The 23,466-nt window shown below is 39.8% G+C and overlaps 1 protein-coding gene across 2 annotated transcripts in view; it reads right to left on the reverse strand.

Annotated features, from left to right (window-relative positions):
• Positions 1–727: 727 nt before the first annotated feature.
• Ift80 (intraflagellar transport 80) overlaps positions 728–23,466 on the reverse strand; it is a 101,960-nt gene continuing 79,221 nt past the window's right edge. For both annotated transcript variants that reach the window (XM_036190853.1, XM_036190854.1), the window contains exons 14-20: positions 20,168–20,303; positions 19,634–19,781; positions 17,556–17,727; positions 16,122–16,211; positions 15,687–15,859; positions 7,735–7,858; positions 728–2,877 (exon numbers count right to left, since the gene is read on the reverse strand). In XM_036190853.1, coding sequence (XP_036046746.1) covers positions 2,767–2,877; positions 7,735–7,858; positions 15,687–15,859; positions 16,122–16,211; positions 17,556–17,727; positions 19,634–19,781; positions 20,168–20,303 — 954 coding nt within the window. In that variant the 3' untranslated portion in view covers positions 728–2,766. The remainder of the gene's footprint in view (positions 2,878–7,734; positions 7,859–15,686; positions 15,860–16,121; positions 16,212–17,555; positions 17,728–19,633; positions 19,782–20,167; positions 20,304–23,466) is intronic.

Below are 23,466 nucleotides of genomic sequence, written 5' to 3' on the forward strand. Positions count from 1 at the left end.
CAACCTTCCTAACTGTAGGAAGCCTGTACCTACACTGCCAGGAGCAGCTTTTTACTTAGCTTGCCCTTCCTATTTAGTGCTGCCAGCTGAATAGCAAAGTCTCTTAAAGGAGCCATGTCCTTTTTCTTTTTTCTTGTCAGCTTTCTCAGGCCCTACATGGAAATTTGGGCCCACATTGGAACGCCAAAATGTTGTTGGCTGGTTTTCACTCTTACTCTTAGGCTCTTTGTTCTTTTAGGGGACCCACCACCCAGCTCATAAATAAGTCAACATGGAAGCTTACTATTACTTTAAATACCCGGCCTTAGCTTGACTTGTTTCTAACCAGCTTTTCTTAACTTAAATTTATCTCGTCTACCTTTTCCCTCTGGGCTTTTCCTTTTCTTACTTCTGTAATCTTACTTTCATTCTTACACATGGCTGGCTGTGTGGCTGTGTGGCTGTGTGGCTGTGTGGCTGTGTGGCTGGCCCCAGCATCCTCTTCTCCTTGTTCTCTCTCACTCTTGCTTTTTCTTCCCATATTTTTCCTTCTATTTATTCTCTCTGCAAGCCAGCCCTGCCTATCCTTTCTCCTGCCTTGCTATTGGCCATTCAGCTCTTTATTAGACCAATCAGGTGTTTTAGACAGGCACAATAACACAGCTTTTAACACAGAGTTAAAAGAATGCAACACATCTTTGCATCATTAAATAAATGTTCCACAGCACAAACAAATGTAATACATCTTAAAATAATATTCTACAACACCCCAAGACATCAAGACCTAGGGAAGAAGCTTCCTGTTGAACACATTTATGAGAGGGGAAGATGGCCAGTCTCCTGACTTCAGTAAGGTCAAGATGTGGGAGTTCTGTTGTGACCTTCCTCTTCCCCAGGCCTTGCTCCATGTGCCTCGTCTACATGCCTGTTTACACTTCCATTTACCCTCCTAAATAAAATGTAAGTAAAGACTTCCAGCAGTTCTATAGACAACTCTATTGAATTATCAAACCTGAAATGAAGGGGTTTTATGGGAGCCCCAGATGTACAGCCATATCAGACACAAGTGCAGATAGCCTAGGGACTCCAGAACTCAAGGCAATCCAGCTGTGGTTCATGGCATTTGTGGTGTCTATTGCTAACTCTAGGCAGTCAGTGTCAAAAGTGAATTAATTGTAAAATATCAAAGAATAGAGACTTGCTTCATTATTTTTTACTTTTTTATTGTGGTAAATATAGTAAACATAAAATTTAACCTTTTGACCATTTTTTTCTTTTTAAATATTACACTGAAATTCAACAATGTAGAAAACATGTATAACATATAAGTAAATGCCTTAGATGTCATGAACTGAACACACACTCCTGTATCCAAATTCTGGACCAAGAATTGAACAGTCCAACATTTCATAAAAGGAAAGAAGCATATTGAGAAGGAGCATTTCTATGAAAGAACCCTACATGAGAATTATAATGGAGGGGAAGGCAATGTTTTCCAGTGAGTGTGCATGAGGTCTGTAATGTACCAAAAACAGGTTCAAGGACACTCTAGAGTGATGTTTGGGTCACTATTAAAAAGCTTTGGTGGATGGTAATTTGGGATATACTAAATCAAGGCCAGTCAAACAGGTTTACCCACTGAGACAAGCTTTGAAAATTCAGATTCTAGGTCTTATGCCTAAACATTCTTAAGTTAGAAGAAGAATGAAGAAAAGGGAGTTTGCCTACTTCCTTTTCAATGTGGTAAATAATAATAATAATAATAATAATAATAATAATAATAACAACAACATTCATCACTTTAACCCTTTATAAGAGTACAGTTGAGGTGCGTTACATCTACAATGTTATAGACCATCATCATTCTCCAATTCTAGGACTTACTCACCCCAAACAGAAACTCTGCAAGTGTTACATAATGAGACCCCAATCTTCCCTCCCCCAGGCCCTGTTCCTCTCTTCTCTTTTGTGCCTGGAGGAACTTGCATATTCTAGGTGCCTCGTGTATACACAATCTCCCAGGGCTGACTTCTGTGGTATGTTCACTGCACAGAGAGTAGGTTTCCCAAGGCACATCCATGTTGCAGCATGTGTCGTGTCGCAGTTCAATCCTCTGATGAGAGAATAACTCCACTGCATGAGAATACCACATTGCTCTATGTAATTGTCAGTGGATGGACACCTGGGTTGTTCCCAGCTTTTGTTATTTGAACAACACTATCAACTTTGGTGTACAAGTGTCTGCATTATAACATTTCCCCAAACCCACTCTCACGTATTTTTGTTTTATAAACTATGGGAGATACTTCACAATTTACAGATCAAATGAAAATTAACAATAACATACACTATAAGTAACTCAAGGCTTTATTAGATATTAATACTACTATAAGCATTAATAGCTATTCATACTAAAGAACCAGGAATAAAGAAATAAAAAAACTGGAATGTAATCAACATTACTCGGGCATAGATAAGCATATAGAAATATTTCGTTAATTGTTAGACTAGAAAAATATAAGCGATGGAATTATATCAATTATTTTGTGCTTAATCTTCCTGAATGTACTTTTGGTATTAAGTACATGGAAAGTGCATACAATTATTTAAAGATAATGCCTTTTTCTTTTGACAGTGCTAGGAATCAAACCCAAAGCCTCATGCATGCTAGGCAAGTACTCCACCATTCAGAGACAACACTAGCCTTAAAATTATGCCTTTTTAAAAAGCAAACAAAACATGCATATCTTTGGTTACTCTGAACTAGTTTAGCGGTCAGCATGGCATTCAGTGCTTTAAGCCCACGTTCTTGACAGACTGGCTGCTGGATGATCGGTCACGTTCTTTAGTAATTTCCATCTCGATTTTGGCTTTGATTTTCTCCCAGTCTATTTGGAGCTACAACAGAAGGGAAAAGAGAGTCGTGCTTATAGCCTATGTTTCATTTAATCCAAAGTAACCAAGAACAAACAAAACAGAGCATATGACTTCAAAAATGGAGAGAGAGCTACCTTTAAGATCAAGAGAGCAATTACAGAGCATAAGGAAGCCTCCTACTGTGATTGAGAAGACCACAGTTCTGTGCAGCTCTTTACAAAGCACACAGAGGCAGTCCATAGAACCTCAGGATCCTGCACAAGAGCTTAGAAACAACGGAAAGAAGCCACTCTGCTCTGCTCTGCTCCCAACAAAAGCAAACAGGGCAGGGCAGCAACTAGGGTGTGCTTGCATCAGCTCTGCTCTGGCCATCTCATAAGCTGAGTTTCCCAGTAGAAGCCCAGCCGCAAGGAAAGATAAGGGAATGCTGTTTCACAAATGGCTCCATTGCAACCACTCCTAACGTGACAGAGGGATGTGGTAGTCACATCAGAGGAAGCAGAGGACAGGCAAGACTGGGAGTAAGAAAAGACTTAGATCTGTTTGCTTTTGTTTCATCTATGACAAGGGCAAGCCTACCCTAGCCTAGACCTATCCCTTTCTAAGTTTCTTAGACTTGATACTGGGGAAGGATTCCTCTGCCCCTGAGTCCTACAAGCAATTTCTTTAGAAATATTTATTTCTTTAGGAATATTTGTTTATTTAGGAACCTACCGTTAAACAAATTTGGAGATCACTTATTTAGGAATGTGTGTCCTCTGAGGCAAGACATTGGAAAATCTGGGTCCTAGAGTAAGTTGAAACTATGAAATAGACCCAAAGCTCTAAAACTTGGTCAGAAATAAGAGGCTAATCCATCCACATAGGGGTAAACAGACCAAAGCAGTGCCTGCTACCTGAGCAGATTCATCTGAAGAAACAGGGAGATTAGCTTCATCTTAACAGAACGGCACACCTATTTTGTGGTAGTGGTTGAATGAATCACTTGGTTCTTTTTTATTCCAATAAGCTATGTCTAAATTTCCAATAAGTAATTTGTTGATGTTTTGATGACCTTAAAAATAATTGTCCATATGTATCTATAATATATAAGGTAAACTGGTTAATAATTAATAGAATTTCTTTTAGCCTAGAAGATAACTGTCTGGACTAAGAATCCAATGACAGCCTGCTGAAAAGCAGGGCAGATATTAGATTATTGAAGACTGACTTTCAACCAGGCCACAGCTGAATTTTTAAATGGCGATGCGCACATTCCACATTTTAATAACAAAACAGTTATTAAAAGGGAAGAGAAACTTTGCTGACAGCCTTGGCTTCCTTGCAGCCTTAAACTGACTTACATTTGTTTCTCTAGTCAGTCAGGACACAACGACACCCGCCACCTGTGGCAGCAGCGGTCATCTGTCCACTGACCTGAGGACAGCATTAGTCACTTGTTGAAATGAAAATGAGTGCATCCACGGGCCATCTCCTGCAGACGCTGGCTGCCTCATTTCACTTGGCATTTACCCAGTTTTAGGAGCATGTTCTACAGATAATTTGGTCCTAAATAAGAATACTCTTAACAGTATGTTTTAGGTAAAGGTGCTTGTTCTCTGACAGTTTCAAGTGACTTCTACATCAAAAGCCATACTTTCTACTCTAGGGCAAGCCAAACTATTTGGAATTTCTTGTTTTGATCCTTAGTCAATTCTTGTCACATACAAGCACTTAAAAATCCATATCTAATGGCTCTGTCCAGTACCCAGCTTGCCTACTCTTAGTCAAGATCAGCTGCCTACTTGAACAGAGAATAAGATGGCAATCAGGCATGAATTCATGGGTCTCCATCCTCATAAACTTACCTGCACTGGCCATCACCCCATCTGCTTTCCTTCTGCCTCGGGCTAAGCTTTGCACAGGGTCTCTGAGTCCACTGCTCTTGAGTCCTCTAGGATACTGCCTTCGGGAATCACATACTCAAGCCTTTTGTGGCTTCCTGCCTCTCAATTCTGTCTCAGAGAGTGCCCACCTCATTCTTCTCACTCAGGGTACTGTAATATGACTGTGCATCAGCCACTCTTCAGAAAGGTTTGTTTAATGTAGAGCTGGGGATCAGGCCCAGTCAATATTGCACATAGGCTAGGCAAGGGCTCCATCACTGAACTCCATCCTTGGGCCTAGGGACTTCACTAAAACCACTATCCGCTGTTTTCAGTTCTTATCCTATATGCCTTCTCATTCAGCAAATATTAACACTTGTTTATGTTAAGCCTTGTCCTAAGTACAGGGTTCAATAATGAATGAAAACATTTAAAAAAAAAAACTATCTTCAGAGATAATAAAGACAGGTCATGGTGAAAGAGACAGATAATAAACGAATTTTTTAAATGTGCATGAAAGTAGAGAAGGAGACAGTGAGTGCCAGGTGCAAAGTGGGAAACACGGCCATCTAATCACGTGATGAATTTCTAGGTGGTTTTCAAATGTTGTGATCAGAGAAGCGGATGGCCCTGAAAACTGACACCAAGGACGAAGGGACGACTTAGTAACAGAGGAAGGGAGGAAAAGGGAGAAAGGAGCATTCTTGGGACCTGGTTTACGGGCACCATTGCCATATCCATCACAGTGCACCCCACCTCTTCTAGTTTCTGCTCCTCCGAATGCCCCTGAGACAGTGTCAGAGAGTGTGACTTCCCTCAGCTCTCCGAAATTCACAGTGGTACTGACTCCAGTAGCAAAGGGCAGAGACACAGGCCAGTTTATCAGTGCATGCAGTGACGTGGCTCAGGGGGACGTCAGTGAAAGGTGACACAAAAGCAGTGGCTTAAAACTCTGGCTAACCCCAAGGGAGGCTTTACCCTCTCTGAGGAATGGATGGGGGTGGGATGGGGGGAGGTGGGGAGGAGGAGTGGGAGAAGGGGAGGGAGGGGAACCGGGATTGGTATATAAAATGAAAAAAACTTTAAAAAGAAAAAGAAAACTCTGGCTAATATGACAGCTTCATAAATAACAAGAGGCTGTAAAGAAATGACAAGATAAGAATAGCGGCTTTTAGAGTCCAGAGACAGGACGCCAAGAAAAAGCAACAGTGTGGGAGCAAACCAAGGGAGTGAGGATGGAGTCCTCGTTCTGGTGCCCTCTCTAACCTGACCACATACCGTCTCCAAGAGGCTGGAGAGGTGGTCCAGCAGTCAACACAACTTTCTGCGCTGGCAAGGACTGGAGTGCAGTTCCCAGCACCCACATCATGTGATCGCTGTCACCCACAACTGTAGCTACAGGGGTCCCAATGCCCCTTCTGGGCTGCACAAGCGCGCGCACACACACACACACACACACACACACACACACACACACACCATGATGATGATAATGACAGTAATTCTTTTAAAACAAGAACTGTCTTCAGTGAAGCAGAATTTCTGTCCTATGTTCTGGTGTAATGGGCAGAGAACAGAACTCTTCCTCTGCTGGCAACTTCTCATGCTGCCAACGGCATAGCTATGAAGTTCTTAGTTCTGGAATAGTAGATATGGCTATAATTTTGGCAAAATAGATAAATATGGATGATAGATTATGATAGATCCAAATGATACCGGGCAATCAGCAAGTAGATGTCAGCCACATAAGCTATTTTCCTAGGGTTAATTTTTATACCACTACTCAGAAATTTCTAAGTAACATTTTCTTCTTTTAAAAATACTGTTTTAGCCTGTACTAAATCCATCAGGTTTAAATGAATCCCCAGGGGAGTCTTGGCCCTGGAGGACATGGAATGGAGGGGAGGGGATGGGGGTAAAATGGGGGTGGGGAAGGGAGGGGGAAGGACAGGAGAACCCATGGCTGATGTGTAAAATTAAAACACAAATATAATTTTAAAAAAAAGCTTTAAAAAAATACTGTTTTGTGATTTTGTTGTTGTAGTTGTTAACTTTCACTTGGCATCCATGAGGAAGAAAAGCAAAAGACTATATATAACACCAGAGAGAATCAAGCTACCCTGTTGCATTGTTTGAGGAAAGAAACACTGAGAAAGCTCTGTTCCTCTGGCTGAGCTATGACTTACACCTGAGGTATTATACTTTAGCAACTGCTAAATATTACATAGACCAAGAAAAAGAAAATAAGGATACTAAGCTTCTGCTATTTAAAATGTAATTTGAGCTGGAGATGGCTCAGGAGCACCGGACACTCTTACGGAAGATGTAAGTTTGGTTCCTGGCACCAACTGTCTGTAATGCTGGCTCCAGGGGATCTGACGCCCTCTTCTGTCCTCTGCAGGCACTGCACTCATGAACACAAATTCACATACAGATACATACAGACACATAATTTAAAATAAAAATATTTTACAAATAAACTAACTTCACTGAAGGAAGGGCTGGATTTTGTGTGTATGTTTTCTCAAATGGGGAAAACAAATTTAAGAGTTAGCTTTCTTCCTAGACATCTACATTATTTATCTAAAATATCAAATAACATACAACCTCAACACAAATTATCATAAAAACTGATATATATATTTTAAAAAAGCAGCTAAAGCATCTAGAAAAAACCCAAACCACCAGAACTGATGACTCATGCTTGTAATCCCAGCCTTCAGGAAGTTGAAGCAGGAGAGGTCCTCCAAGTTAGATGTTATCTTGAGCTAGACAGTGAGTTCCAGTCTAGCTTAGACTACAGAGTAAGACCCTGTTAACAAACAAGCAACAACAACCAAGATCCCAGAAAAAAAGAGGACTACAATCATATAGTCACAAAGTAAAATGACAGCATCACAAGAGAAAACATAATGCTTTTAGAAATTAGAGTATGAGTCATGAGACTTTCACCATAAGATGAATGTTTTATATAAAGCATACATACTATTATAAAACACTGTGCAATACTTACACCTTCTGCATATTGCAAATATCGTTTATTAGTTTCCTGTTTACCAAATGTCTCCAAAAATTTTTGACGATAAGCAAGGACTGTATCAACATGGGTTTTGTATTTTACAGCCAACTCCAGTGCCCTATAATGAGAAATTATACAGATTATCAATATCACTGTATCTAAGCAACAGAGTTCTGAAATTAGAGGGAGGACTAATGGCTGTTGTGCTTACCCTATAGTTTGGAAAGCCATTTTCTCATTAGCCATCTATGTATTTTCTCCAGATGAGACATGACCCTTCTTGCTGCCCAGCTACTCTTGTACAAATACAACATAGAAACGCTGTCATTTTCACCTACATGTGCTAGCACTACTTACGAGGTGTGTATTACAGACCCTACACTAGCCTACACATGTTCTGAAGGGAGATCTAGTCTTCACTTCCTCTGGTGAGTACTGCAGAGTACATGTAGGAAAAAACATTCAGTAAAACTGGAAAATCATCAAAAGAAAATACTTGACATTTTGTGAACCTATAATAAACTTATGGAATTAAAAAGTGACATTACTATGTCAAATTTAAAATCTTATACAATAAAACATTAATATTAAACCAGTATGACAAATGCTATTACTATTTGAGTCTTAGAAAATAGCATGCTAGGGTGGCAAGGTGTCTTAGCAGGTAAAGGTACTTGCCACCAAGCCTGATGACCTGAGTTTAATTCATAGGACCAATACGATGGAAAGAACCAACTTCTCCAAGTTGTCTTCTGACTTTCACCCATGCACATGTACACAAATTAACCAATCAATCAATGAATGAATTAAATTTTAAAAATTTAAAGAAAATGTTAGGAAGCCATTGAAATTTTATAATTAAATAAATGTATCTACAAAACTATGCTATTTTAAGGTAAGCCTTTATTTAATACTAGGAGAATTACTAAAACAGTGAAAACCTGCAAGGAAGTGAACATAGTCTCTCAGGCCAGGCTTCCATGGAAGTTTGACTAGGGCATGTGCATGATTCATAGGACTTGAGTCAAGAAAAGCCAAGTGGAGCATGTGTCTCTACACTGTTTACTGTCGTCTGTTTCAAAGCATGGGAAACTGTCACAAAAGTATTCAAAAGTACATCAATGATCAAGTTCTCATGCATTCTATTATGCCATGACATGACCAGGACAACTATGATTTATCTGATGCAACTATTATAGATCTGTTATTTTAGATAAAACTAAACATTAATATTTTATAACTTATGACTCTTCAGTATTAGCCAAACTAAATAATATCTTTTGAAAGACTTTTTGGAGCCAGAAAGATAGCTCAGCAGGGAAAGGTACTGGCCATGCAAATCTGGCAACCTGTGTTCCATCCCTGGTGCCAACATAAGGTGAAGAGAGAGAACCAATTCCATAAACTGGTCCTATGACCTCCATATTTATACTGTGGCATGTGAACTCCGCCCACATAACTCACTCACTCACTCTATCTATCTATCTATCTATCTATCTATCTATCTATCTATCTATCTCTGTCTCTGTCTCTGTCTCTCTCTCTCTGTCTCTCTGTCTCACACACACACACTCTAAACTTAGAAATTTAAAGTATTTTGGATAATAGTGTGTATTGACAATTGATAGGCAATTGAACGAGCTATCAAAAACAATACAAAAATGGGAATGTAACTCAGTAATACCATAAATGGGAATGCCAAAATAAAGAAACATGATTTCTTAAAAAACAGATCAAAATATCAACATATGCTATATATTACTGTGGTGGTGTAAATGAGAATGGCACCCCATGGGCTCATAGTTTTGAACGCTCAATCACCAGGGACTGGCACTATGGAAAGGTTAGGAGGTGGGGCCTTGTTGAAGTAGGTAAAGTCCTGGTGGAGGAAGTGTGTCACTGGGGTGGGCTCTGGGGTCTCAAGAGCCCAAGCCAGGCCCAGTGGCTCTCTCTTCCTGCTGCCTGTGGATCTGGATGTAGAACTTTCTGCTATTCCTCCTGCACCATGTCTGCCTGTGCGCCACCATATTCCCTGCGATGATGAAATGTACTAAACCTCTGAAACTATAAGCAAGACCTAACTCAATGCTTTCTTTTATAGGAGTGGCTGTGGTCATGGTGTCTCTTGACTGCACCAGAGCACTGGCTGTCACTGACTCCCAGAGTTCTCTCATTTTGTGCAACTTGAAGTCTTTTACAGAAAAATGAGCCAAGCAGATAGGAACTGGAGCGAAAAATAAAAGGCAACAATGAAGTAACAGAGACTCTGACAAGCAGAGGTAGTACAGATAGATGCCTTATTCCTTCTAGCGCTCCATCTCCCCAAGCCCCTGATCCTGCTGGGCTGGGTGTCAGTGGAGACTCTGGTGACTCATACTACTGGCCCCTTACAGTAAGTGACTGGCTGGGACATCTGCCTGCAAAAGAGAAAGCAGGCATGCATAGGCAGCCACTCTGTACTGGGGCTTTTCAAAAATTCTAAGGAAGTCATTTGGTATGCAAACATCAATACATTTAGTTATGCAGAAAAGACAATGTAATGTCTAATCCTGTATTCAGAGGGTAGGTCCCAAGTATTATCTACATTACTGTCATTATTATAATAATAAAACATGCATTAATTATTTGAAGAGTAATGGCTGAAAGTATTTTACATATGTGCTATTTTAAGTATTCTCTAAATGCATACACACTGAGTAAAAATGTTTCTCTACCACATTTAGGAGGGAACTTACTTCAATTATATAAGGGTTTTGGGAACAGTGTGTCTCTAGTTTTAAAATGGTTTGGCAACCAAACAAATGTGACATTAGATTCTAGGGCTGGAATAAGTCCATGTATTTTACATAGGAAGAAGTTATATAAAAAGATATGATAACTTCTAAATATGATCTTTTGCATAACTTGAACAAATCAAAAGCACTTTATATAACTGGTAGATGATTAGGAATTACTTTATTAACACTTATACATAGGATCAATGTGGTTACCTGGAGCTTTCATTTCTTCCTCTCCTAACTTCAGTTTCTCAGAGAATATTAACTCAATGTCCAAAGTAGACACCAAACAGCTAAGCTACCTACCCACAAGTCTTTAGGCTCTGCATTCTACTAGGGTGCAGGCAGTCTCCAAATTCTAATATGAAATACAGATGAACAACCAGTAAGAGCAAGTTTCTCAAGCAGAGTAACACATGAATGAATTAAAACCTATCCGCTTCCAGATGCTCTCAACAGAGGTAGACTATGTTCAGGGACCTCATAAGTAATCTACTATATGATCCAACACTTCCTTCTATCATTCAAGAATTAAGAGATCTAGCAGTGACCATCAATGATTGCTGCTATCATAAAACCACAAATGACCCAGTCATTATAGAAATACACATACCACCACCTACAGTTTTTAGTCTTCCTCTACCCATCTCCCAACTAAATTTAAACCTATAAGGCTCTAGATTCATGAATAATTTGTTGCTAATTCATGAGACAGTCACCAAAAATATGTAATCAATAATGTCAAGATGATAGGAAATTCTAAAGGTCTAGTATCTTCAATGGGAAAATTATAAGCAAACACAAAATGAAATAGGACCTGTCTACGAATGTAGCAACTAATCACAGCATATGGGTCTTTTCTGGGTCTCCATTCAAACCATAAAACACTTGTAGATAACAGAGAAATAAGAGCACTCTATATAATTGATGATCATTTTTAAGTGTGATCATGGTATATGGCTACTAAAATCTTTTAGAGATATACTTAAATACAGATAAAATGTGACAATTGTAGTCTGACTTAAAATAAATGGTAAGAGAAGGGAGGGTATAAAGACTGTACAAAAGCTGATCAGTGCTGAAGCTGACTGTTATCACACTATTTTTATGTGCTTTTCCATAACAAGGTGTTTTTCAATTTCTTCTGTTTGGTTCCTCCTGACATATTTTGCTAAATACTCTTTTTCTCCCTTGCATATACCAGGCAAGCACTCCATAAACCAAGAGCAACTTCAAAGCACAGTCTTGTGTGTGTGTGTGTGTGAGTGTGTGTGTGTGTGTGTATATGAATTTGTGTGTGTTTGTGTGTGTGCGTGTTTGTGTGTGTGCATGTGTTTGTGTATGTATTTGTGTATGTGTTTGTGTGTGTGTTTGTGTATTTATGTGTTTCTGTTTGTGTGTGTGTTTGTGTATTTCTGTGTTTCTATTTGTGTGTATGTGTGTGTGTAAGTCAGAAGGTGACAGTGGGTGTCATCCTCACTTGGTCTCCACCTTACCTTTTTAAAATGTTTTTCATAATTAATTAAACTTGTTCTTTGACATGTTCAACCATGTATAAAATGCACTCTTTGTTATTCTCAACTTCCATTCTCTCATCTCCCTCCCACCCCTGTCACCCTCCCACAAACCTCTCTCTGACATTCACGTCTTTTTGTTGTGTTTAGTGACCCACTAAGTTTAACCAGGGTCCTCTGTGTTACCTTGGTGAGAATTATTCATGACTCCCCGTGTCCCAGAATCTTTCAGTAGCCTATACTAGAACAAGAAGAGGTATGGCCACAGAACCCCTCCCCAGCCATAACTGACTGCTGACAGGGCCAGTTCTGAGCGGTAACCAGAGCTGCAGTGAGATCAAGATTGCAGTGTCTGTCATGCCCAGAAGAGCGCAGTTAGAAACAGTTCTCCCTGTCTTCCGGCTCCTACATTCTTCCTGCTCCCTCTTCTGAGATTCCCCAAGCCTTGGGGGGGGGGGGGGATGTTATAAACGTCACGTTAGGTCTGAGCACTCATCTGTCACTCTACCTTACTTTTTAAAGATAGGGTTCTAACTGAACATGGAGTTTGCCAGTTCAGCTAAACTGGCTGGCCAGCAAGCCCCAGGGATCCCTCCTCTCCACCTCCCCAGCACCATGGTTAGAGCCATGCTGCTGTACCCAGGTTTTATGTGGGTGCTTGGAATCCAAATACAGATCCTTACATGCTTGAGTGGCCAGCAGTTGTCCAAGTCTTCCTAACCCCACTGAATCCTCTTCCTAAGCAACCCTAAAACATGGCATTCAGGAAAGCTGCACTGCCCTCTACTCTTTGTAGATGTTCATCACTAATCCATGGCCTCATCCTCTCTATTGACTGACAGCTCCTTAAAGGGTTTACTCAAAGTCTGGGAGCACCCTGGAACTTTACACCTGTAAATCCTCCTCCCTTATAAAGCTTCACGACCTTGACAAAGGCAATGCACAACCATCTATAGTGGGATTGGATGCCCTCTTCTGGAATAAATGTGTACATGCAGATCGAGCACTCATACACAAAATAAATAAATGAATCTTTAAAAAAAAAAGATTTTGTACAGATTAACCACTACCTCATACTCCCCACAAAACAAATAATCCACCATGAAGTAGAGTTCAGGCCTCCACAATGCTCTACAAAAGTATGGGCTTTTCCGCTGCTAAAAGTACATGAATAAATGTATGCCCTAATTGCTTTTTCTTTTATAGACACAACACCTAAGCATTTTTTAAACCATCATTTGATAGGACACCCGCCCTGTCCTAAGAAAAATCAGAACTCTGTGTGAAATGAAAATAAGACCTTTCTGAGAAGCTCACTGAGCTTTGGTTAGCTGTCAGCCTGACACAATCTACAATCACCCCGGAGGAGTGTTAATTGCGGCGCTGTCTGCATTAGGCTGGCTGTGGCCTGTCTGTCAGGTGTCTTCGTAATTGTTAACTGAGGTAGGAAGAGTGTCTTGACTGTGTGCGGCACCCACTTACGGCTGGGCCTGAACTGTAGAAAGTGAAGAAAGCTGCCTGGGCACCAACAGGAGCCAGCAAGGAGGCTGTCTAGTCCTGCTTTGCTCTGCCTGTGCATGTAATGACAGAGCTCAGGTTTCTGTCTTCACTTCCCCGAATGAGGAACTGTAACTTGGAAATGTGGTCAAATAAACCCCTTTCTCTAAACACACACACACACACACACACACACACACACACACACACACACATCACTTTATTCCCTAAGTTGTTCTTGGAGGGCTGCTGTGAGCTTGAGGCAAGAATAGGCTATAGAGCATCTCAACTGCTCCCTACCAAATGTATCTTGTTGCTTCTATTAAGGGAAATGTGAAGAAGAAATAGCTACAGAATCTTAATCTGAGAGTTATGAATCTTACTAGTGAAGGATATGTGGGTTATTATCCGATCTATAATGGTGTCCTGCTTGTAAGATAGTCTAAGAACAATAGCGGCACAAAGCTTGTTGGAGTAACTAACCAAGAACTGAGGTGACGTAAGGGCCACTCCACAAAATGGAACCTACACCCAACACTGCTTGGGTGACCAGGCACCTAGGGTAAAACCAAATATTACTGGTCTCAAACAGGAAAAGGAAAAACCCCTAGTGATAACATAGTAATATCCTAATGATATTCTGCTATACTCACAGAGCAGTGCCTTGATTAGCCATCCTCAGAGAGGCTTAGGAACAAGCCTACAGCAGATGGGAACAAATACAGAGACCATGGCCAGACAATATGCAGGAAGTGAGATACCTTGGAACGCTTGGTCCTAAATAGATGTCTCCATCAAATCCCTCCACAGAGCTCGGGGGACCCCATGGAGGAGGAAGCAAAAAGAGTGTAGGAGCAAGAAGGGACAGAGGACACCAAGAAAACAAGACCCTCTAAATCAACATGAGCAAAGCTCACATGAACTCACCGGGACTGAAGCAGTAAGCACAGGGCTTACACCAGTCTGCACCAGGTCCTCTGCATAGATATTATGGCTTCCGGTTTAGTGTTTTATGGAATTCCCGAGTGTGAGAATGAGTGGGTCTCTGTTTCTTGTGCCTTCTCAGGCTCTGTTTATTTTTGTCCAATTCTAATAGGTTAGTTTTTGTTTTATCTTACTCTATTTTACTTTCTTATATCTTAATATTGTCTCATAGAAGCTGTTCTGTTCAAATGAGAGAAGTAAGGGGTGGCTCCAGATAGGAGAGGAGGTGGGTGGGAAGGAACTGGGAGGCAGAGGGGGAGGGAAAACTATAATTAGGATACATTATGAGAAAAGAATCTATTTTCAATAAAAGGGAAAAAAGGAAGATATGTGGATTATTTTTGATCCCAGAGAAAAACAAGTCCAGAAAAGACATTTGGACATGTACAAGTATGTTTCATAATGCAGTAATTTCTGGGTCACAGAGTCACACAATTTTGTTCACTGTGAGACACACATATCAGGGAGTGATAGGAGGCACTAAGTGGTACCACAAAGAGCAGCTGACACTTTCTCAGCAGGGTGAAGGCCGCTGCTGAGCGCTCCTTACCACAGCCTTTCTCGTCCCTCTCTGCACTTGGCCCCTCCAGCCCCCGGTTCTCCCTCTCTCTCTCTGGTTCACGGGATCCCCTGAGGTTTCTCTTTCATCTACCCGCCAGCACAGTGGAGATGGCCTCACTCTTCATGCTCCAGTGACTGCCTCTATTCTCGCTTCCACTGCTCCATCTGCTTCTGAGTCTCAGCCTGCACGTCCACTCCAACCTCAGGAGCTCACGTCTTCAACTGGTCATTACCACCCAGCTCATAATAAGTCTTCCAGATTCGACGTGGCTAACATGAGATGCACTGTCTTCCCTAGCAAGCCCACCATTAGTACCACCTCTCCAGTACTAAAATTACACATTTGGGAGGCATCTTAAGACTCTTTGCTTCTTCAGACCTCAACTTCTAGTCAATTACCAGTTCAGAGAAAACATTAATTTCCACAAATGATATTTTCCAGGCTTGAAAATGTTAAGATCCACCAGACAGAATACTCACAAATATAAAATGAACAAATCTTCTTGTAGCACTAGAAAACTATTAAATATACCAGAAACTGTAATTATCTAAGTTGCAGATAGAACACATAAAGGTCAAAAGGGTCTTAGAACTGAGGAAGGGTTCTTATTACCTTTCCCAGTTATAGAGATTAATGTTGATCTGGATTGCTTGATAAATGAGGCCAGCCTGGAGAAGTAATGTCTCAGCCTCCTGTATGTTCCCACTAAACATGAGTATGTGGGCCATTTTTGACTCTTTAGATGGAAGATCTTTTATAGCACTGATATATCGAACTTTATCAATCTGAAAAAGGAAGGGACACATATCACAAGTCAGTAATAATACAAATTAATAAATTATGTTAAGAAAAAACTCATGTGGCTGGGCAGTGGTGGCACACGCCTTTAATCCCAGCACTCAGGAGGCAGAGGCAGACGGATCTCTGTGAGTTCGAGGCCAGCCTGGGCTACAGAGCGAGATCCAGGACAGGCACCAAAACTACACAAAAAAAACAAAAATAAAAAAGAAAAACTCATGTGCACATACATAAATATGATTTCCTTACTTCACCAATTGCCGCATAGGCTATCTCCGCCGTAATCATATCTCGATTAGCAACTGCCATAGCCGCCAGGCAAGCCCACATGCTTTGCTCCTGGAGTGAAACAGAGGAGGTGTCTTAGGCTGGCGGCCAAACTACCTGTAAGCAGTGGTTTGAATTCTAAGGGTGATACAAATAAGTAATTAATTTACCAACAAAAACATTATAAAACATGACATTGAAAAAAACTAATAATAAAAATGTTATATAGAAGCCATAGTACTCTTTTAATCTCAGCACTTGGGAGGCAGAGGCAGACAGGTGTCTGTGAGTTCAAGCCCAGTCTGGCCAACACAGCAGGTTCAAGGCCAGCTGGGGCTACATAGTAAGACCTTTTCTCAAAAAAAAAAAAAAAAAAAAATTCACTGTAGGTTTCTATTTAAAAAACATTGTCGGGCTGGAGATGGCTCAGAGGTTAAGAGCACCGACTGCTCTTCTAGAGGTCCCGAGTTCAATTCCTAGCACCCACATGGTGCCTCACAACCATCTGCAATGAAATCTGGCGCCCTCTTCTATATACATAATTAATAAATAAATAAATAAATAAATGAGTAAGTAAGTAAATAAATAAATAAACAAACCATTGTCATCATACAGAGAACTTCTTTTGAACATAATTTTTTATTTCTAGTTACTAAGGATTTCTTTTCTACTTTATAACTCAAGATGATGAGCTTCCAATTTTTTGGAAGAAGTGCAAGAAACATAACCTACAGGTAATAAGAGGAATAGTGAGGTTCTCACCCAATGCCACCAATGAGCCAGTATAAAGAAAAAACATCAAAATGCCATTTCAGAAATATGTATTCTAAGGAATGTTACCTGACACTCGATAAAAAGGGCTGTGTTCAAGCATGTTTGGAAGATATTGGATACAACCAAGTTAGGAAATGTTGATCTAAAACAAAGACTTTTTTTTTTTTGCTTTGTTCTTTTGGATTTTTTTCAAGACAAGTTTTCTCTGTGTAACCCTGACTGCCCTGGAACTCACTCTGTAGACCAGGCTGGACTCACGAGTACTGGGATTAAAGGCACAGTGCTTATAAAACAAACATTTTTAACCTTAGCTATAAAAAAGAATACTTGAGGAAGCTGAGAAGTGTATAACCCAGCTTCCAGGCAGATCTCGTGAGTCGAGCCTCACTGACGGGAGAACATAGGAATCTGACTTCTGAAAGGGCCACAGAATGGTTCCATGTCCAGTGTAGAGAACTGTTCATCCAGTGACAGTTTCTTCTAAGGACAAGGCAACCTCTACTCCTCTGTACTCCACAAGCTGTTTGAGGAGGTAACAAAAGATACGGTCCTGTTCACAGTGTTATTAACCCTTAACTGTTATTATGACTCATCTTTCACAATGGAAACTGAAGCATCATGTAGACACAACATGTACAGTACCTTAACAAAGCGGCAAAGCCTTACAGCATCTTCCCATTTTGAGCTGCTCACATATTCATGGAGGATGGCAGGGTACGGTGATATGCTGATGTGTACCAGGGAGCCATCAGCTTTCCTTATAGTCACCTGATTTCCAACAAAACTCACTATATGGGGATTTTTACTATATTCACTGTTGAAAACAAACAAAGGAAAACTTAAAGCTCTATTCTGCATAATTTTTATATGTATTAAATTTGGGAAATAACTCTAACATACACAATCTTCAAAATTCACCCCCATTTAACTCCAAACAGAATATATATTCAATATAACATGTAGATAATAGATACACAAAGCAAAATATACCAACAATTTAGAGTGGCAAAAGTTATTCCATATTCGATTACTCCCCTAACAGTACCTGTTTGGATCCCTGTGGTAAGTAAGCACTGTCCCCTGTAGAGTCCGTTAGAGGTGGAGCCCCGTGAGATCTGCTCAGGGAGCAGGGCACTGCCTGGCAAGGCTCTCCCAGGACCAGTTCCTTCACTCATCCCCTTCCCCACCTTCAGTGAGCAGTCTGGCTCCTCTACTGCCCCTGCCATATACACTCAATTGCCACAGGCCTACAGGCAATGGGGCCATTTGATCATGGACTAGAACCTCTGAAACGCTGCCCAAATAACTGTTTTCTTTTCCTAAGCTGCCTGTCTCGAGTATTGTTACAGTAACAGAGCTGACTAACATAACTTTTTCCTTGAATCTTAAGATAAATTATGAAAACAAATAATTTAGCTATTGGTTTTGAAAATATTTAAAGGGAAAATGGGTAAAAAAAAAAATTAAGGTGAATTCCAAAATAATTTTCCTCATAGTAAAAACAGATGAAGTTTCAGTAAAGAGACTGACATTTTTTCATGACTTCAGCAATACTTTTTGTTGTTGTTTTTCTGAGACAAAATCTTAATGTGTAGTTCTGCTGGGCCTGAACTCACTCTGTAGCTCAGGCTGACCTAGAACTCACAGAGATCCTCCTGAAAACTAGGATCAAAGGTGTGTGCCTGCTGTGGATATCGCTCAGTGTAAATAAAGTTCTGATTGGCCAGTGGCCAGGCAGGAAGTATAGGCGGGACAAGAGAGAAGAGAATTCGAGGAAGTAGAAGGTTGGAGAGAGAGACCGCCTACTGCCACCATGAAAAGCAACATGTAAAGACACTGGTAAGCCACAAGCCATGTGGCAAAGTATAGACTAACAAAAATGGGTTAATTTAAGATAGAAAAGGTAGATAACAAGCAGCCTGCCACGGCCATACAGTTTGTAAGCAATATAAGTTTTTGTGTGCTTTCTTGGTTGGGTCTGAGCAACTGTGGGACTGGCGGGTAAGAGATTTGTCCTGACTGGGCCAGGCAGGAAAATTCTAGTTACATGTGCCACCATGTTTAGCTAATTTATAAACACTTTTAAAAATAAACTTTGTTGTGGTGCTTTTCTAGTTTTTTTTACAGTTTTGAACTTAAACACTAAAAATAAACTCAAAACAGATTTGAAAATCAAAGTAAAGCTGAGACATAAAAAAAATCTAACTTGCTGCTTTTCAAAGAGTAAGAAATTTTTCTCTTGAGAATTTAGGAATAATTTTCCTGACACATATAAGTTTTATGTTTTTAAAGGTTTTCAATAACTTTCATTTAACCTGCCTTTAACATCACCCAAAAATTCAACTGAGGAGATACATACATCCCTGGGACTCTGAGAGTCAATGAAAATCTGTATACTGAGTAACTGTCACGAAGGTTTATATTGGTGAAAAAAATCTTCAGCCTTTGGTGTAAAAAAAAATCACTAAATCACACTGAAAAGGCTCACCTGAGCTATCATTAAACAAGACCAAACGTGAAACTATACTCATGTATAAAGGATGAATAAATAGTTCAATATTTTATTTTCAATTTAAGTCCATCCCTTAAATCTTAACAAACCAACTTTAGCTGAACAATTTATTTAGTTGAGTCTGATTAAACTTTAAAAATATACCTAGAAAAAGCATGGCAATTAGAGCTTTATTTACAACACAGAATCCTGTGCAACACAACATTACCTTGCATCTCTTTCATACAATGTTTTAGGCAGAATTTCTCTGTCCACATAAATGGTATTAGGGTAATACCACACTGTGAATCGAGTATCTTGAAGTCCACAGAGGATGTTGCATGTATCACACCATGCCAACGTATGCACCATGGTTCCTTAATTGAAAAAGAACAGTCATGGCTCATGAGTGCCAACAGACATTAGACTCTATATTTAAAGTCAGCTGACAAACAAGATCTTAATTAATGTCATAAGTATATCTCTACTTTCTGCTTATAACAGTGAACAGATGCAAAAACTCAGGAAAATGAAAATACTGAAATGTTTTACCTAGAACCATTCTGTTTTTAATCAACAGGTGTTTCAATGCTGATTTAGTCACAAAACTAAAATTTGCTATTAAAACTGAGTTACTAAGTAGTGAAGAAAATGCAGACTAAAATTCATACATTTATTCAAACATTAAGGTAGTTAGTACATGATAGACAGTCTAAGAAAATTGATAATAATTAAACTTTTAAGTCTGTGTAAATTATCTTACCAAGTTTAATAATCTGTTCTTCTTTCCCAAATCGTTTCACTGAGGTGATATAGAGGTCTCTATTTTTATCAATGAAAGCAATTTTTCTGTCATTAGTAAGTCCTTTTTGATCCAGAGCAATTTCTGAGATTTCATTCTAAAATTTTAAAAAGTATGTAAGAACTGAATTCATTTTAGTGCTTGACATATGATCATTTAAATTAATTATCAGTACATTTCTGTTCTTAAAGATCAGTTAAACCAATTGTGGTGGTAACTGCCTATACTCCTAGCAATCAGGAGCCTGAGGCAGAGGATTACAAACTTGAGGTCAGCTAAAGATACAGTGCAAGATCCTGTATTGAGCATAAAAAAATGAAACAGAACAAAACAACAACAAATAAATCAATTAAATGTCAATTATATATCAAAATAATAAAATGTCCCTATTAAATTATTTTATTTCTTTTTTAAGCCCAGAGAACATAGATTTAAGGAAAAGTGAGAAATAACGCCCAAGAATGGGATGGGTTCCCAGAAAGGAATACCCTTGATACAGGAACTTTAAGTTGGTAATAGCCACTAACTCAAGAGCAGCACTGAATGTAGTTACTTTGCTGGCAACCCCAGGGAAGGGGGTTCCTAAATATCTTAAAGCAGTATCTACACTGATACTCTAACCACTGTCCTTTGCCCTGTCCTTAGCTGGCAGAGTGACAGAGCGGAGGGAAGAGACAAATTGCAGTATCACATGAGATCTACGTTAACTAAAAGGCTTCTTATAAAATTTATTCTAAGTAGATTGCCTCACACCTACATTTTAAAGATTTGTTAAGAAAACTTTAGAAGTACGGGAATATCTCGTGTTTCTAGAATATTAAAATTTACAGAGTTTGTTTTCTTTTTTCATGTCCTTTCCTGTGAACCAGAAAATGTGATGTAGACATTATACTTCCCAAATGAGACCCACAGTCACTCAGTTATTTTGGGGGGGTAGGGTGGGGTGGGGAGGAGTTGTCAGAAAAAGCTAATAACAAGCACATCCAGAACTTATAATTTAGACTTCTGACTTCAAGATCTTTGCTTTTCTACAATAGACTATTTCTGAACTATTGAATTAATCTACTCTATTAGCTAGTAAGATGAAGTTTCTTAGAACTCAAACACTTCAGGATGGGTTCACTTCAGTTCAATTAATGAGTGATTTGTATGCTGTCTACTGTGTCTGAAGACTTTGCTAGGAACTATGGATTCAACAAGCATCAAAATTATACCATCAGTTGTTGTATCTACATTTATATACATAACACCTTTTAATATATATGTACCTTTATTCAATTGGTGGACTAGTCATTCCATTTCATAATATATATCTAAAAACTAGCCCCTCTGGAACTTAACTCATATTTTAAAGAAGTCAATAATTCACAGAACATTTTTTTAAAGACAGGGTTTCTCTGTGTATCCCTGGCTATCTTAGCTCCATAGACCAGGCTGGCCTCGAACTCAGAGATCCACCTGCCTCTACCTCCAAAGCACTGGGAATAAAGGTGAGCATCACCAGTGCCCGGTTTTGTTTCATGAATATTAAATCATTCACTCAGTACTGCGGTCCTAGTATTTAAAATAGAAATCGATTATCTTTACAAGTAAAGGAGAGATATGGTGGGGGTTAAGAGTGCTTGCTGTGTGAGCAGGAGGACCCGAGTTCCAGTCCCAACACCGCCACACGTGGTACATGTTTGTAACCCCAGATCGGAGGCAGGGTGGAGGCAGAAAGGTCTCTGCAGCTCTGGCTTTTTTGGCTTGCTGGAGAAGACTCAGGGCCCAGGCTCATGAAAAGATTCTGTGTCAAAGGAATAGGTGTGGGATGATACAAGAGGATACCTGGCCACCTCTTCTGGCCTCTATGTTCAAGTACACACGCTTGAACACACATACACAAATAAATATTTTTTAAAATGAGTACTTATCATCACCACCAAGAGAAGGTAATGGTGTAGTATTAGAAATAGTTACACGGACGATTCTGGTTTCTAAGAAAGTTAAATTCAGACACAGACAGCAAAGATGTCTGGGTCCAAAGAGGCCAGGGACGCTCTTCACACAGCAGAGTGTCCCTGTTCTCTCGCCCAGCCCCTCTCTGCTTCTGTTCTAGTCCTCCTGAGCCACCCTTTGCAGTGGGACACGAAAGCAGGCTGTGTTCTTTCCGTTCCTTCCTTGCCCTACACTAACTGATGATCATCTAATAATGCACAGACTTCATTTAGGGAGGTAGAGGCAAGAGGATCAGGAGTTCAAGGTCATCCTCAATTACATAGTGAGTTTGGGTCAGCCTCAGCTACCAGAGATCCTGTAGCCCAAAACAAAATGAACATCAGAGTTGAGTTCTACTCTGAATTCTGTTCTTATTGGGGATGCTTAAGTTTTGGTTTCTTCAAATATAAAAATAAAACTGATGGAATGGATTATTGTTGCATAGAATGTAAAACTTTTTTTGTTGCTGTTGTTTATTTTGGTTTTTAATTGTTTTGTTTTTGTGAGACAGGGTCTTTCTACAGAACCTTGCTGGCCCAATACTAGCACTGCAGCCCAGGCTGGCCTTGAACTTGTGGTAGTCTTCCTGCAACAGCCTCTTGTGTGGGATCACAGGCATGCACCATGATGCCCAAGTAGAATGTAAAACTTAACATTTCGTGTGTTATATCCACATGCACTGAGTAAGTTATGAGATGTAGAAGAAATTACCTCCACACTTGTAACTATGAAATTGTACATTCTTACTCTTGGGATACGTGCCCTATTGAAAAAAGTCACCACACTAAAACAAATGCTTATCAAATATTATTAAATAATTCTCACTTTAACCTTTCTTACAGAAAAGATTATTTTGACAGCTGAAAAATTCGCTTCTTTTTATGTACTTGACTCTATTAGAAGGAATAATTCTGCTTATATAGTCTTGATTTAAAATGATGATAAATGAGCATCACATTCACTTCTGGGGGAAAGTAAGCCAACACAGCCTCTTTGGAAGCTATTAATTCTTAAAAATCACAAATGCTTAACCCCTTTGCCACAGTATTTCATGAAGTAATGTTGCAGTTATAACAGAGCATACGCCTGTGGTGGCAAAACACCGGGAGCTTTTCTCGCCTCTCTTTGGAGGGTCTCACTAGCTCAAGCTAGCCTTCAACATTCCCATGCTGGGGTGACAGATGTGAAGCACCATGCCCAACTGGACTGGAAACTTAAGACACCCAGCAACTGGGCAGATTCAATAAGTTGATACTGCCAGACGATGTTACATTATATGATGG

The sequence above is a fragment of the Onychomys torridus genome, chromosome 6 (genome assembly GCF_903995425.1).
Source record: "Onychomys torridus chromosome 6, mOncTor1.1, whole genome shotgun sequence".
NCBI lineage: Eukaryota > Metazoa > Chordata > Mammalia > Rodentia > Cricetidae > Onychomys > Onychomys torridus.